Source organism: Eptatretus burgeri, chromosome 6, assembly GCF_056783735.1.
Source record: "Eptatretus burgeri isolate ZD-2024b chromosome 6, Ebu_testis_v1, whole genome shotgun sequence".
NCBI lineage: Eukaryota > Metazoa > Chordata > Myxini > Myxiniformes > Myxinidae > Eptatretus > Eptatretus burgeri.
Genome location: NC_140966.1, coordinates 31,284,774 through 31,298,427, shown reverse-complemented (window position 1 = coordinate 31,298,427; position 13,654 = coordinate 31,284,774). Strand labels below are relative to the sequence as shown.

At 44.2% G+C, this 13,654-nt stretch overlaps 1 protein-coding gene across 6 annotated transcripts in view; it reads right to left on the bottom strand.

The window, feature by feature from the left end:
- Window positions 1-13,654, bottom strand: part of ERBIN (erbb2 interacting protein) — a 261,007-nt gene that overhangs the window by 90,737 nt on the left and 156,616 nt on the right. For 5 of the 6 annotated variants that reach the window (XM_085884469.1, XM_085884468.1, XM_085884467.1 and 2 more), the window contains 2 exons: window positions 13,037-13,250; window positions 7,631-7,748 (listed from right to left, as the gene is read on the bottom strand). The exons of the other annotated variant lie outside the window; for it this stretch is intronic. In XM_085884469.1, coding sequence (XP_085740595.1) covers window positions 7,631-7,748; window positions 13,037-13,225 — 307 coding nt within the window. In that variant the 5' untranslated portion in view covers window positions 13,226-13,250. The remainder of the gene's footprint in view (window positions 1-7,630; window positions 7,749-13,036; window positions 13,251-13,654) is intronic. 6 annotated transcript variants of the gene reach the window in all.

Sequence of the window (13,654 nt, the reverse complement as noted above, 5' to 3'; positions counted from 1 at the left end):
ATAGCAAGGGTAACATGACATAGTGGGGGGGGGGGGAGGTGATGGAAAAAAAAAGATTAAAACAAAAAATAAAGGGTACCGCTGCTTCCTCGCATAATGCTCAGCATTTAGAGGACAGAGCACTGAAAACCCCGTGGATTAGCATTTTGTGGGAGGTAGGAAGTGAGGGGTGAGGTGTATATTTATTCCTAAGATGCAACACTAACTGTGGAAAGAAAAAAAAATTGATACATGGATCGCTCCAGTCTATTGGTGCAAGTGAAATATTTTTTCCAGAGCATTGATCAGCAAGTTAGGTAACCATGTAATCCAAGGAATTCTGATGAGTTTACATCCAATTGATCACCCTTACTGATGCAGTGGGAAACATGCTCATTAAAACTGATCTTATGAGCTTTGTAGAGGAAGCATAAATTACACTTAAGAGCAACAAGAAAAGCTTTTTCAACAAACTTGCGTTTCACATTGCTGAACTGAAGTTAAACGAATGAAACGTAACAATAACAATATATCGACACGAACACTTCTAATGGCGGATCTGCAGAGATTTCTCATGCCTCATCACTCATCTTGTCAGGATTTTGTTTCAGATAGCCAAACAATCGAGAGAAGATGTCAATAAACCTATTAGATCTCATCACGCATCTCCGGACGGTAGTTTTCAACTTCTGAAATTTAGTGGGGGCAGATAACAGCAATTTTTGAGAGGAATCGTGCAAATGATGATACAAGCATCAAATTTGGCACATTTGTTCTCCAGGGGATTCGAATCAAATCTGCCTGATTGGCCATTTGAAAATCCAAATTTTGAAAAATAAAAAAAACTTCAAAAAAGTCAAGATCATGAATCAATGTTGGATGCTGGCTGAGATTGGTGAATGTTTCAGAAACATCATCAAAGACGTTCCAAGTCTGCCATGCAGTTTTCTTCCCTTTACCGCGGAAGGCAGACACGACGTCACATCCAGTGAACGCATGGAAGTATGGGATCCCTCCAGCTTTCTCAGGCCCTATTGCAGAAATACCTCATGAACTGGAATCCATCGCACCTTGGCTCCTTGGCCAAAGGCAATCCACATGTTCTCAAGACCTAGTTCCTGTAAGGATGGCAGTACAGATATTGCTATGACTAGCACATCCATGTCATTAGCCTTAATGATAATGGACTTGCTACCATCCATCGTTGCATCCCTGGCGTGTACAAATATTCGAGTGTCAGCTTCTTCATGACAACATGGAGACACAGCATCCAGTGACTTCCTTGTGTTGCTAATGGCATCTTCTCCTTTTGTGACAATGACTGTGCTTGTCGTCTGTGCTTCACACATCTTTTCCGCAATGAAGTGAAACAGCTCAGTCTTGTTGCTGTCATCTCGAAGAAAGCTTCTCCAGTTACTTGGGGTCTTACTGGTTCCTGTCACTCTTCTTCTGATTCCTTGCCCCATTTTCGACCTTGCCTCGGACTTCAGACTTGACTTCTTCTACACACCAAACACTACGTCCACCCTCTCGTACCTGGCACCATAGGATTCCACCTTTGGGATGATGTCTTCTTCAGCATAGTCATCAAATATCTTTGAAGTGTGTGGAGGTAGGGCATTGATAAGTACTGAGCCATCAATGATGACTGCATCTCCCCTTGGTTCTCTGTCTGGGTTGTTCACTTGCGCTTCAAGAATTTCAGCGAGGTGTGACTTCAAATTTTTTTGAAGTTTTTGTTTTTTTTTTTCAAATTTTTCAAAATTTGTATTTCAAATGGCCAATTGGGCAGATTTGATCAGAAAGCCCTGCAGAACAGAAATGCCAAATTTGATGCTTGTATCATAATTTGCACGATTTTTCGACGATCAACTACACCAATTGCAAGCACAGACAGCTGATCAGGTCAAGTGGATATCAGTACTATTACGGTAACCTCTAAAATGGTTTCATTTAGACACAAATTGCACCACAGAAGTGAATGTATAACAACACTATTTATTAACAAATAATTTATTTTAGGCCGACATGAACAAAATTGAATTATAAAATAATACATTACCAACCACAATCATCAATTATAATGCTATGAACCAACAGGGGAAGCTACACTAATCAGATGAGATGAATGAAAGAAAAAAAGAAAAATCAGACTTAATGAAAGGATACCGAGCATGAGGACATGTGCAGTAAGAGCCAGAAAGAGGGCACAAATTGGAGAAATGACAGTTATCAAAGCTTCCTGCAGGCAATGTTTAAACATACCCCCACGAGGCAATCCCCCACTCTCAGACTGGCAGTTGATGGAGGTGGTAGGAAAGAATCAAGAATCAAGAACAAAGAACAGACTACACAATAAGGTCTCAACAGCTGGCCGTTTAACACGAACCCTACGGGGCACATAATGTACTAGAAAAGCACTCAGAAGAGCGCATACCACCGCTAAGCTGAACGTCTTGAATCCCACCAATAGGCCAGATGTGCATCGTGACCTGAACCAAAAATCGAATCAACTTGTTCTTATCACCTAAACAAATCATCCACGTTTTGTCACAAGTCCACAAAGTTTTGAAATAGGCCCTATCTCTCAATGGTGAAGAAGCACTTTAAAAACAAGAAGGGCACACGGTAGAGTGCATACATCCACCCCGTAATACCTGATCCACGAGAACGTATCGGGCCCATTACATTTTTAAAATATAATGCTATACAATGACCAAAGAAAAAAAAAATTCTATATTTTGGCCTGAGCTCTCAATCATGAAGAATCATATTAAAAGAAAATTAAACAACTCTCGTATCCGGATTCGGAATTAGATCTTCACCAAAATCGAATCTATTCTTCCTTGTCACACACCCATGTCCACCAAGTTTCATCAAAATACATCAACAACTTTTTGAGATATCATGCTTTATATTGCTTTTGGCCCAATCTCTCAATGGTGAAGAATCTCTTTTAAAATTCTCGGAGCCAGATCCGGATCCGGATCTTCACCAAAATCTAATCAGTTCATCCTTGTCACACACCGAACCGGTACACAATTTCATCCAGATCCATCCACAACTTTTTGAGATATCCTGCACACAAACAACCAGACAGACAGACAGACAGAAAGGGGAGAAAACAACCTCCTTCACCTTCAGAGGTGGAGGTAATGATAGTTTCTGGATCTGGATCTTAACCAAAGTCCAATCAATTTGCCAAATTTCATCCGAATCCGTTCACAACTTTTTGAGATATCCTGCTCACAGACGAACAAAAACAAACAAATAAACAAACGGGTGAAAACAACCTCCAACCACCTTTGGTGGTGGAGGTAAATATCGTCATTTTACCTCATGCTTATGCTTAACATGCACTATGGAAATAACTATCATTATGCGTTGCAAGGTTAACCGAGAGAAGACATTCCCACAACGATATAGATGAGATAGCAGTTAACCCACTCTCCGGGTAGGTGGAGTTTGCACATTATTTACAAAATGAATGGGCATCAATTGCAAATGAAATGTCCAAACAATCTAAAGGTCAAAGGTCTAAAGAGGTCATGGGGATTGAATGGGTCTAAATGGTCGAAAGGATGTAAAAGTGTCGAAAAGTTTAATGGTCTGAAAGGTCTAAATGTCAAATTGAAAGGTATAGATGTAGTCACAGTGCAATACTATGTACATTAATTAAAACGTTCATAGAAGTATCAGACAGTGCACACGTTGAATCAGGACATTAAAATGACAGTCGAGTGCATACCTCCACCAGGCTGAACAGCTTGCATTTTGAAGCCTACTGAAAGACCACATCTGCATCTGGATGTTGTCCTCGTCCAAAATACAATCAGCTTGTTCCTGTCACCTACCCAACTCATCCACAAAGTTTCGTTTGTCCATAACTTTTTGAAATACAGTGCCTTCAAAAAGTATTCACACCCCTTTACTTTTTCACATTTTATTGCATTGCAGCCTGAATTTAAAATGGATTAAATTGAGATTTTTTTTTGTCACCGATCTTCACAAAAATACCCCACAATGACAAAATGAAAACATGTTTTTAGAATTTTTTTTACAAATTGATGAAAAATGAAAATCTGAAATGTCTTGCGTCAATAAGTATTCAACCCCGTGTCAACACTTTGTAGAAGCACATTTGGCAGTGATTACAGCTTTGAGTCTTCTTGGGTATGTCAGTATCAGCTTTGCACATCTGGGTTTGAGGATTTTCTCACATTCTTCCTTGCAGACTTTCTCAAGCTCTGTCAAGTTGGATGGGGAACATCAGTGAACAGCAATCTTCGAGTCTTTCCACAAATTCTCAATGGGATTCAAGTCTGGGCTTTGGCTGGGCCATTCAAGGACTTTCACGCTGTTGATGTGAAGCGATTCCAGTGTTTCTTTGGGAGTATGCTTGATTTGTCCTGTTGGAACGTAAATCTTCACCGCAGTCTAAGGTATTTTGCACTCTGAAGCAGGTTCTCCTCAAGGATTTGCCTGTATTTGGCTCCATTCATTGTTCCCTCGATCCTTACAAGTCTCCCAGTTCCTACCGCTGAAAAGCATCCCCATGGCATAATACTGTTGTGGGGGCGGGTATCGTGGCGAGCACGACCGCTAGATGGGGCCGTAGAGTCGGCTCCACCGAACACACCGGAATTTAGGTCGTGACCCTCAGATAAGTCCGAAAGGCACGGGTCCCTTACAGGAGCATAAATCGCCAATAATTCGACCACGTGCGGTAGGGTTAATTGCCAAACTTCAATATACCTAATTACCCACGCGGCAAAGCTCCCGGGGAATTCACACCCTCGACAGACCTCGAGCGGGACGAGCCATTACCGTGCTCGAACCGTGTGTAACCCGAGCGGATGGTCACCAAGGGCTGTCGGTCGAAATGGACAATTTACTGTCTCGCAATTCTCAACACGCACCGTGCTAAGCCAATAAAAGAAATGACAGGGAACGAGCTGGGACATTCAACAATAGGGAAATTTATTACAAGAAATTATCGGGGCGGGAAGCACGTAAGGGCAGAGTTATCCGAATATCAGGCAATATACAGTGAGCAAAAGCAGTTATCAGTTCTACTTACGAGACGGGCCAACACACAGACACACACCTAAAGAAATGGACCCTGTCAGGTCTTTTTTGAAGTCTTCCAGTTTGAGGAAAGGTGAGCTGGAGACCAGAGCTTGCACTTGGACCTGTCCACCTCGTGCGGTCTTCGACGATCTGGCTCAGTGGCGGGACTCAAACTCACAGCTTCCACATGGCGTCAAGGACGAAGGTACCAGGATCCTCCTCAGGCTCCGACACACAACCAGACTCCAACGCCAACACGAACATGAGCACGAACCCGAACACCAGAACAACCCTTCAAAGGGAGCCTGGTCTTTTAGCCACTCCCTGAGCGGGGCGGAGCCTCAGTGTCGGACGGTCTGTGCGCGCTTGGTTGGACAGGGATCAGGTGTGTCGATGCGCTGTTTGCTCAATCCCTGATTGAACAGCAAGGGGGGCTTGGTAAAGCACTAGTTCATTGGAGGAGTCGTGAATCACAATACGCTGTAAAGCGCTAGTTCAGTGGAGGTGCCGTGAATCGGAACGTGCTGTAAAGCACTAGTTCAGTGGAGGAGCCGTGAATCTGAACGTGCTGTAAAGCGCTAGTTCAGTGGAGGAGTTGTGATTGGGAACGCGTTGTAAAGCGCTAGTTCAGTTGAGGAGACGTGAATCGGAATGCGCTGTAAAGCGCTAGTTCAGTGGAGGAGTTGTGATTGGGAACGCGCTGTAAAGCGCTAGTTCAGTGGAGGTGCAGTGAATCGGAATGCGCTGTAAAGCGCTAGTTCAGTGGAGGAGTTGTGATTGGGACGCGCTGTAAAGCGCTAGTTCAGTGAATGGGAATGGCAGGGTGGTTGGTTTGTCGGATCTAAATATTTAAAGACCTGACAATAAAACAACTTCACAGCGCACGTACACTTAATTATCCATTAAACAAGGGACGGGACCCCTAACAAGAAACACACACTTACATAACTGATCCATAAGGACTCTGGCTGTTGTGTGCGATGGGTTCCAGATTCGTAACAATACTGCCACCATCATGCTTCGTGATGGTAGGGATGGTGTTCGATGGGTGATGAGCTGTACTCGGTTTCCACCAGACAGAGCACTTTGAATTCAGGCCAAAGAGTTGAATTTCATCTCATCAGACCACAGAATCTTTTGCCTCATGCTCTAAGAGTCTTTCAAGAACCTTAATACAAGCTCCAGGTGTGCTGTCATGCATTTTTTTTTCTCAGGAGTGGCTTCCATCTGGCCACTCTCCGATAAAGCCAAGATTTGTGAAGTTCTGCAGAGACTGTTGCCCTTCCGGCAGGTTCTCCCAAGTCAGCCAAGGAACTCTGTAGTTCTGTGAGAGTGGTCATTGGGTTCTTAGTCACCTCCCTGATCAAGGTCCTTCTTGCCCGGTTGCTCAGGTTGGTCAGACAGCCAGTTCTAGAAAGAGTCTGGGTAGTTCCACATTCTATATAATTTCTAATAATGGAGCACACCATATTCTTGGGAACTTTAAACACTCCAGAAATTGTATGTACTTTTCCCCAGATTTTTGCCTCCTCAGAATTCTATCTCGGAGTTCTATGAACAGTTCCTTGGACTTCATGGGAGAGTTTCTGCTCTGACGTGCACTGGAAATTGTATAACCTGACATAGAAAGGTGTGTTTCTTTCTAAATCATGTCTAATTAATTGAATTGGCCACAGGTGGACTCTAATCAAGTTTTGAAGACATCTCAAGGATGACGAAAGGAAATTAGATGCACTTGAGCTAAATTTGGAGTGTCATTGTAAAGAGGTTGAATACTTATTGACGCACAACAATTCGCTTTTCATTTTTAAATCAACTTGTAAAAATTACTAAAAACATGTTTTCACTTTGTCATTTTGGGGTATTTTGTGTAGATCAGTGACAAAATATTTATAAATTTAATCCATTTTAAATCGAGTCTGTAACACAACAAAATGTGAAAAAGTCAAGGGGTGTGAATGCTTTCTGAAGGCACTGTATTGTGCTGTATGATTATTCGTCATTGTGAGATCGGACCAGTAATGACATTCTTCACCATTGAGAGATTGGGCCAAAAATGATACATAGCCTAATATTTCAAAAATGTATTGATTGAGCCCGATATGTTCTCGTGGATCAGGCATTACGTGGCGGAGGTATGCGATCTACCAATTGCCCTTCTAGTTACAACTGCAATGCAGAAGTTTCACAGACTTTGTATTGGCTCTTGCACATCTTGCACCGCCTTCGTTTCCATGAAGCTTGCCCACACAACTCTTCATTGCAGTTTTGAAATTTGAGGCATTACCTACACTTTGTTCTTTTGATTGTATATGATGAAGTCCAAACTGCATCAAGAAAATGGCTCAACCGACCTGCTATTTTATTTCAAAACCCATTTAACCTCATTCCATTCTGTTCACAGGTGTGACGCATTTTAACATCCTTAATGTAGTGACCAGACGAATATATTTATTTTTCTAAAAAAACCAAAGAAGCCTCGAAATGCTTTAAGTTATCCCCCCCCCCCACCACCAAACATTGAGCACGCACTGTCTGGAATATCCAGTCTCATCCAATTCTCCACTTCCATCACCCTTACCGTTCTTGCTCACATCCAGCTCACAGAGGTTATCAAGGTTGGAAACAGACAGCGGAAGGATAGAGATATCATTGTCAGAGACTGTAAGACGGCGGAGAGCCAGGCAATTGAACAATGCCTGCAAAAAAACACGCAGGAACATGAAAGCTTGTATTTTAAAAAGTCACAGTTTTACAGTTTCCAAATGCAATTACTTCCAGAAAAAAATATTCCACCCAAAGGAGGTGACCACAAAGCTTGCATACAACAGTGGACTGTAATGAAATGAACTTCTAAATCCCAAAAAGCAAGTCAACAATATTTTACACAGTGTCAATGCCTCATCGTTGAATATCCCAGCAACAATTCTTACAAGCCTTTTCACAATCACATGCATTGCCGATATAGAAAGTGTACACCCCCTTTCAACATTTTCACCTTTTGTTGCCTTACAACCTGGAATTAAATTGCATTAAAACAGACTTTTTCCACCTTTATTCACACATCGCAACCCACAACTTCCAAGTGAAAAACAAATTCTAGAAATATCAGAAAATTAATTAAAAATACAAAACTAGAATATCTTGGTTCGATAAGTGTGCAACCCCACTTATAACGGCAATTGTAAATTAGCTCAGGTGCAACCAATCACCTTCAAAAATCACACACCAAGTTAATTGGCCTACACCTGTGTTATTTTTCGAGACGAGGCATGTGGTCTGTAATATTATTTTAATATGTTATTTTTCGAGACACTAATATTAAGTAAATACAACATTCACCTGCATTATATTACATATGTTACTTATCAAGACGAATATTACTTTGAGCTCACCGGACGACGGGATTGGGGCAAAGCCTTTGGGACCACCACACTGATAGGAGGAAAACCACGGGGTAACCGCTGGGTCAGATTGTGGTAGTTTGTGTCGGGGTGGTGCCGAGGAGTCGTCTACCAGATGGCGTCTCCTTGGGTTAACCTGAGGCGGTCCCTTCGGGTGGGTGCCTGGAATGTCCTATCCCAAAGAGGATGATCACCTGTCTGTTATAATCCGAGCTCAAGTATTTGAACATCAGTATTGCAGCACTCTGAGGTTCAGAGACCAGATCATGGTGAGTGGTTACACCTACAATTTGTCTGGTCGCTCTGATGGTTACCATACCTAAGGAGTTGCTGTGGCTGTGTCCAATAAGTCGACTCCAATGATAATTGAAGTAACAGCGGTCAATGAGCGAAAGAGACTAAGGATTCGTCACTCTTTGGGTGTCGTTTCCCTGGTCTCTGTATCTGCTCCGACTGAGGCGAGTGATCTCACCGTGAAAAACGCATTCTATGCCATGCCAACATCCAGCGTCCAGCTGTCCAGGACGCATTCTATGCCATGCTGAAGTCAGTGGTTTTTCAGTGCCACAGGCGAGATAATCTTCTAATCATGGGGGATTTCAATGCATCGACTGGAACTGAGAAGGATGGTTATGAGACAAATGTTGGTCCCCATGGATCTGGAACTGTGAACCAGAATAGCACCAAGTTCCTTGATTTTGCAAGAATTCATTGATTTAGGGTGGCTGGTTCATGGTTTCAGCACCCACAGGCTCATCGCTGGACTTGATATTCCAATGATGGCGGTGTGGCAAAGGAGATTGACCATGTGCTCGTTGATGGTCGCTGGAGGATGATCCAGAACTGCAGGGTCTCCGGAGTGCACAGTTCCTCAATACGGAATGCAGGCTTGCGATAGCAATTGTTAAGTTTCAGCTTAACAATCCGGGAGAATGATACCATCCAAACCTAGGATGGATGTTGGCAAGCTCAAGGATGAGAGGGTAGCTGAGGAGTTTGCAAACAGGCTGAGTGGGGATTTTGGGGGTCTGGCTGCTTTGGGGAATCCTGAAGAGTTGTAGAGTGCCGTCATGACCACCATCCTTGATGTTGCCGGTAGATGTCTTGGAACTCACCTGAGGGTGAAGAAGAATTTTGTCTCTGAAGGGGCACTATATACCAATGTCCAGAGTCGCAGGGCCAGGCTTAATGACAGGGCAGAGCTGAGCTGTTCAGGGAGTTGAGGCGTAAACCTGTACGTGTGTGGAGGGTCGACAAGGAGTCCTATGTGTGAGGAATCTGTGAAGGGGTAGAGCATCATCTGTGGTCAAGTGATTATCATTGTTCTTACAGGGGGAATTTGTGCATTGCGTTCCTCTAAGCCGGTCCCTCGGTGCACTGCAGTTCGAGCGGAGGGTGGTGGGTTTTGACAGAGGAGTCCAAAGTGAAGGCCCACTGGGCCGGTTGCTTTCCAGCGCTGTATCAGGCTGTATCGGGCCACCAGCTGTTGAGTTGGATGTCAAGGGTGTTACTATCCCTATTGCTGACCCTCCAATCAACTGTGATCACCTTCGTTTGTGGCAACACAGGCTGCAGTGAATCAGTTGAAATTGGATAAGGCTCCTGGTATGTGGCATCCATGCTGAACTCCTCAAGGCTCGTGGAAATGCAGCACTCATGTTGTTGCATGCAGTTCTGTACTCTGCCTGCAACACAGGCATCATCCCAACTGACTGGAAGAGGGGCCATGTTGTCCCTCTCTGAAAAGGAAAGGGTGATCGCCAGGACTACAACAACCACCGAAGGGTGACGCTGCTCTAAGTGCAGGGCAAGGTCTTTGCTCAGATAATTCTTGATAGGGTTCACCACCATCTGCTTGAGCACCAGCACCCAGAGCAGTCAAGCTTTACACCAAATAAGTCAACGATTGACCGTATCCTTGCCCTTCGAGTTCTCACCGAACGCAGACGAGAGTTTCGGCACAGGCTGCTTGCATCCTATGCTGATCTCTGCAAAGCGTTCGATTCAGTGAATCGGAATGCCCTCTGGAGGATTCTTGGTCTTCGTGGGGTGCCACCAAAACTGATCAATATGATGTTTGAACTATACTCTGGCACTGAGAGTGCTGTGAGATGTGGTGTTCCCATCTCCAACTTATTTCCAGGAGTTACTGGAGTTAGCCAGAGGTGTATCCTGGCCCCCACACATTTCAGCACTTGTGTGGACTAGGTTCTGGGGACGATGTTGGAGAGATCAAGCTGCAGTGCATCAATTGGGAATATCAAGCTCTCTGACCTTGATTTCGCAGATGATGCAGTCATCTATGCAGACACTGGATATCCTTTTGGGGGCCCTCGAGGTGCTGAATGACGAGTTGGATCCACTGGTATTATGGGTTTCCTGGGTGAAAACTAAGATCCAGGCTTTCAATGACATCTTCGATGCTGTTATCTTGTCTGTACCTGTTTGTGATGAGGATGTTAAGGTCTCAGAGAGATTCACTTCCCTTGACAGTGATATTCACGTCTCTGCTGGCTGTGACCCAGAGGTCAATAGACATCTGGGTCGGGCCTGGGGAGTCACGGATTCACTGGATCATGGGGTGTGGTGCTGTCGGTACCTATGCAGGACGACGAAAGTCCAAATATTCAGGTCCTTGGTGCTTCCAGTCTTGCTCTTCGGATTGGAGACTTGGACTATGACCAGGGATCTGAGACGGAGACTTCATTTCTTTGGTACCAGGTCTCTTTGGACAACCCTTGGCTATCGCTGGTCGGACTTTGTTTCAAACAATATTTGTTACCGGCATCGTCCATGAGCATCTGCTGTGCTGTATGGACATGCGGCTCGTTTTCCTGATGCTGATACTGCTCACCAGATTCTCTCAGCGAGGGAGTCTCGTGAGTGGAGGAGGCCGATGGGCTGACCATGTTCCTCGTGGTAGCAGCAGGTTGATCGGCATCTCAAGGAGATGGGGATGGGCCAGGAATCTGCCTGGGGGATGGCCAAATGGAGGCCCCTAGAGTACCGGTGGAAAGTGGATACAGCGACGCATTGCTCCGGAGCATGCTCCCATACCTGACCTGATCTACTCTGTGCTAAATTGTAGTGATTCGGATCATTTCAAAATAAAATCAGCTGTTCCTCTAGGTTTCCTCTGCTGGTTCGTGCATTTCACAGCAAATACTCAACCATGAGAACCAAGGAGCTTTCAAAAGACCTCCGGGATAATATGTGGAAAGGCACAGAGCAGCAGTGGGTTCAAAAATATTTCAAAGGCCTTGAGTATCCCTTGGAGCACAGTCAAGAAAAAAAAGCAGTGGCAGGTGGAAGGAGCCAAGACCCTGCCGAGATCAAGCCGTCCCTCCAAACTCGGTGACCAAGAGAGGAGGAGACTGATCAGAGAGGCCACCAAGAGGCCAATGGCAACTTTGAAAGAGCTACACTCCTTTATGGCAAAGACTGGTCCCAAAGACTGTGCATGTGACAACAATATCCCAAGCACTCCACAAGTCTGGCCTGTATGGCAGGGTGGCAAGAAGGAAGCCATTACTCAAAAAAGCCCACCTTGAGTCCTCTTTGTGGTATGCAAAAAAACCACTCCAGATATTCTGAAGCCATGCAGCAAAACATTTGGTGGTCTTACGAAACCAAGATGGAACTTTTTGGCCGAAATGCAAAATGATATGTTTGGTGCAAACCCAACACAGCACATCACCCAAAGAACACCACCCAAACTGTGAAGCATGGTGGTGGCAGCATCATGTTATGGGGATGTTTCTTATCAGCAGGAACTGGGGGACTTGTCAGGATAGAAGGGAAAAAGAATGGAGCAAAATATAGAAAAATCCTAGAGGAAAACCTGCTGCCCTCTGCAAGAAAGCTGAAATTCGGATGAAAGTTCACCTTTCAGAATGACGACAATGCAGAGTACACAATCAAAGCTATACTGGAGTGGTTACGAAACAAAAAGATAAATGTCCTTGAGTTGCCCAGTCAGAGCCCCTGACTTAAATCCAATCGAAAATCTGTGGCATGACTTGAAGATTGTTGTCCATCAACACTCCCCATGTAACTTGACTGAGTTTGAGCAGTTTTGTACAGAAGTATGGGAAAATATTGCCCAAACAAGGTGTGCAAAGTTGGTGGAGACCTCTCCCAACAGACTCACAGCTGTAATTGCTGTCAAAGGTGCTTCCACCAAGTACTAAGTCAGGGGGGGGGGGGGGTGCACACTGATTCAACTAAGATATTCTAGTTTTGTATTTTCAATTAATTTTCTCAAATTTGTGGAATTTGTTTTTCACTTGGAAGTTGTGGGTTATGCTGTGGAAATAAAAGATGGAAAAAGTCTGATTTGATGCAATTTAATTCCAGGTTCTAAGGCAACAATTAAGGTTAAAATTTTGAAAGGCGGTGTAGACTTTCTATAGGTACTGTAAAGGCCCAAGTTATGCAAAGATGGTAAACCAAAAAAAGTTCAACATTTTACTTCACTTCCCAGTCAAGAATTCCCTTAAATCCACAATGGCTCAATGTTCAGACATATCCCTCCAAAAGCCATGATAATCATATGATAATCATATGATAATTGTTTCAGTTACCTTGGGCAGCTCTTCCAGCTGGTTTGCATCGAGATTGAGCTCATGCAGGGTGCGTTCGAAAATGAACACATCTTTGGGAACCTGCTGCAAGCAACAGTGTGAGTAGTCTATGGCAGAGACAGGCTCCTCATCTCCGCGCAGGCAGTGGCAGCGCACGAGGCGCTGAAGCAGCCGGCTCTTACGGCTCATGGTATGAGCACGCCGTGGGGCCGGTCTATCATGGGTGGGGCAAGAAACGGAGAAAGAAGAGACAATAAGAGGCCACAGCAAAAGAGAAGAAAGGAATAGAAGGAATAGTACAGACTGCAGAGTAGGTAAAGGGACTGTAATGAATGCTATTTTGGTAAAACAGAAGCGTGCTATTGAAGAGGGAGAACAAAATGATGAATAAGAATCTCAGCACTTCAACTGTCAGGCAAAGGAGACAAGTAAGAATGGATGGGGGGTTGAAACAACGATGCCAATGTGAGTACAAACATTAAAGACAATAGGGAGGGGGGCGGAGGGGAGTAAATTATAACTTGAAGGCAGGGTGTTCCAGATGAAGTGGCACAATTTAACACATTCAGGAGCACAAAAATAAAACTAGCGACATCATCCAGAAGAAGGTTTAAAGTT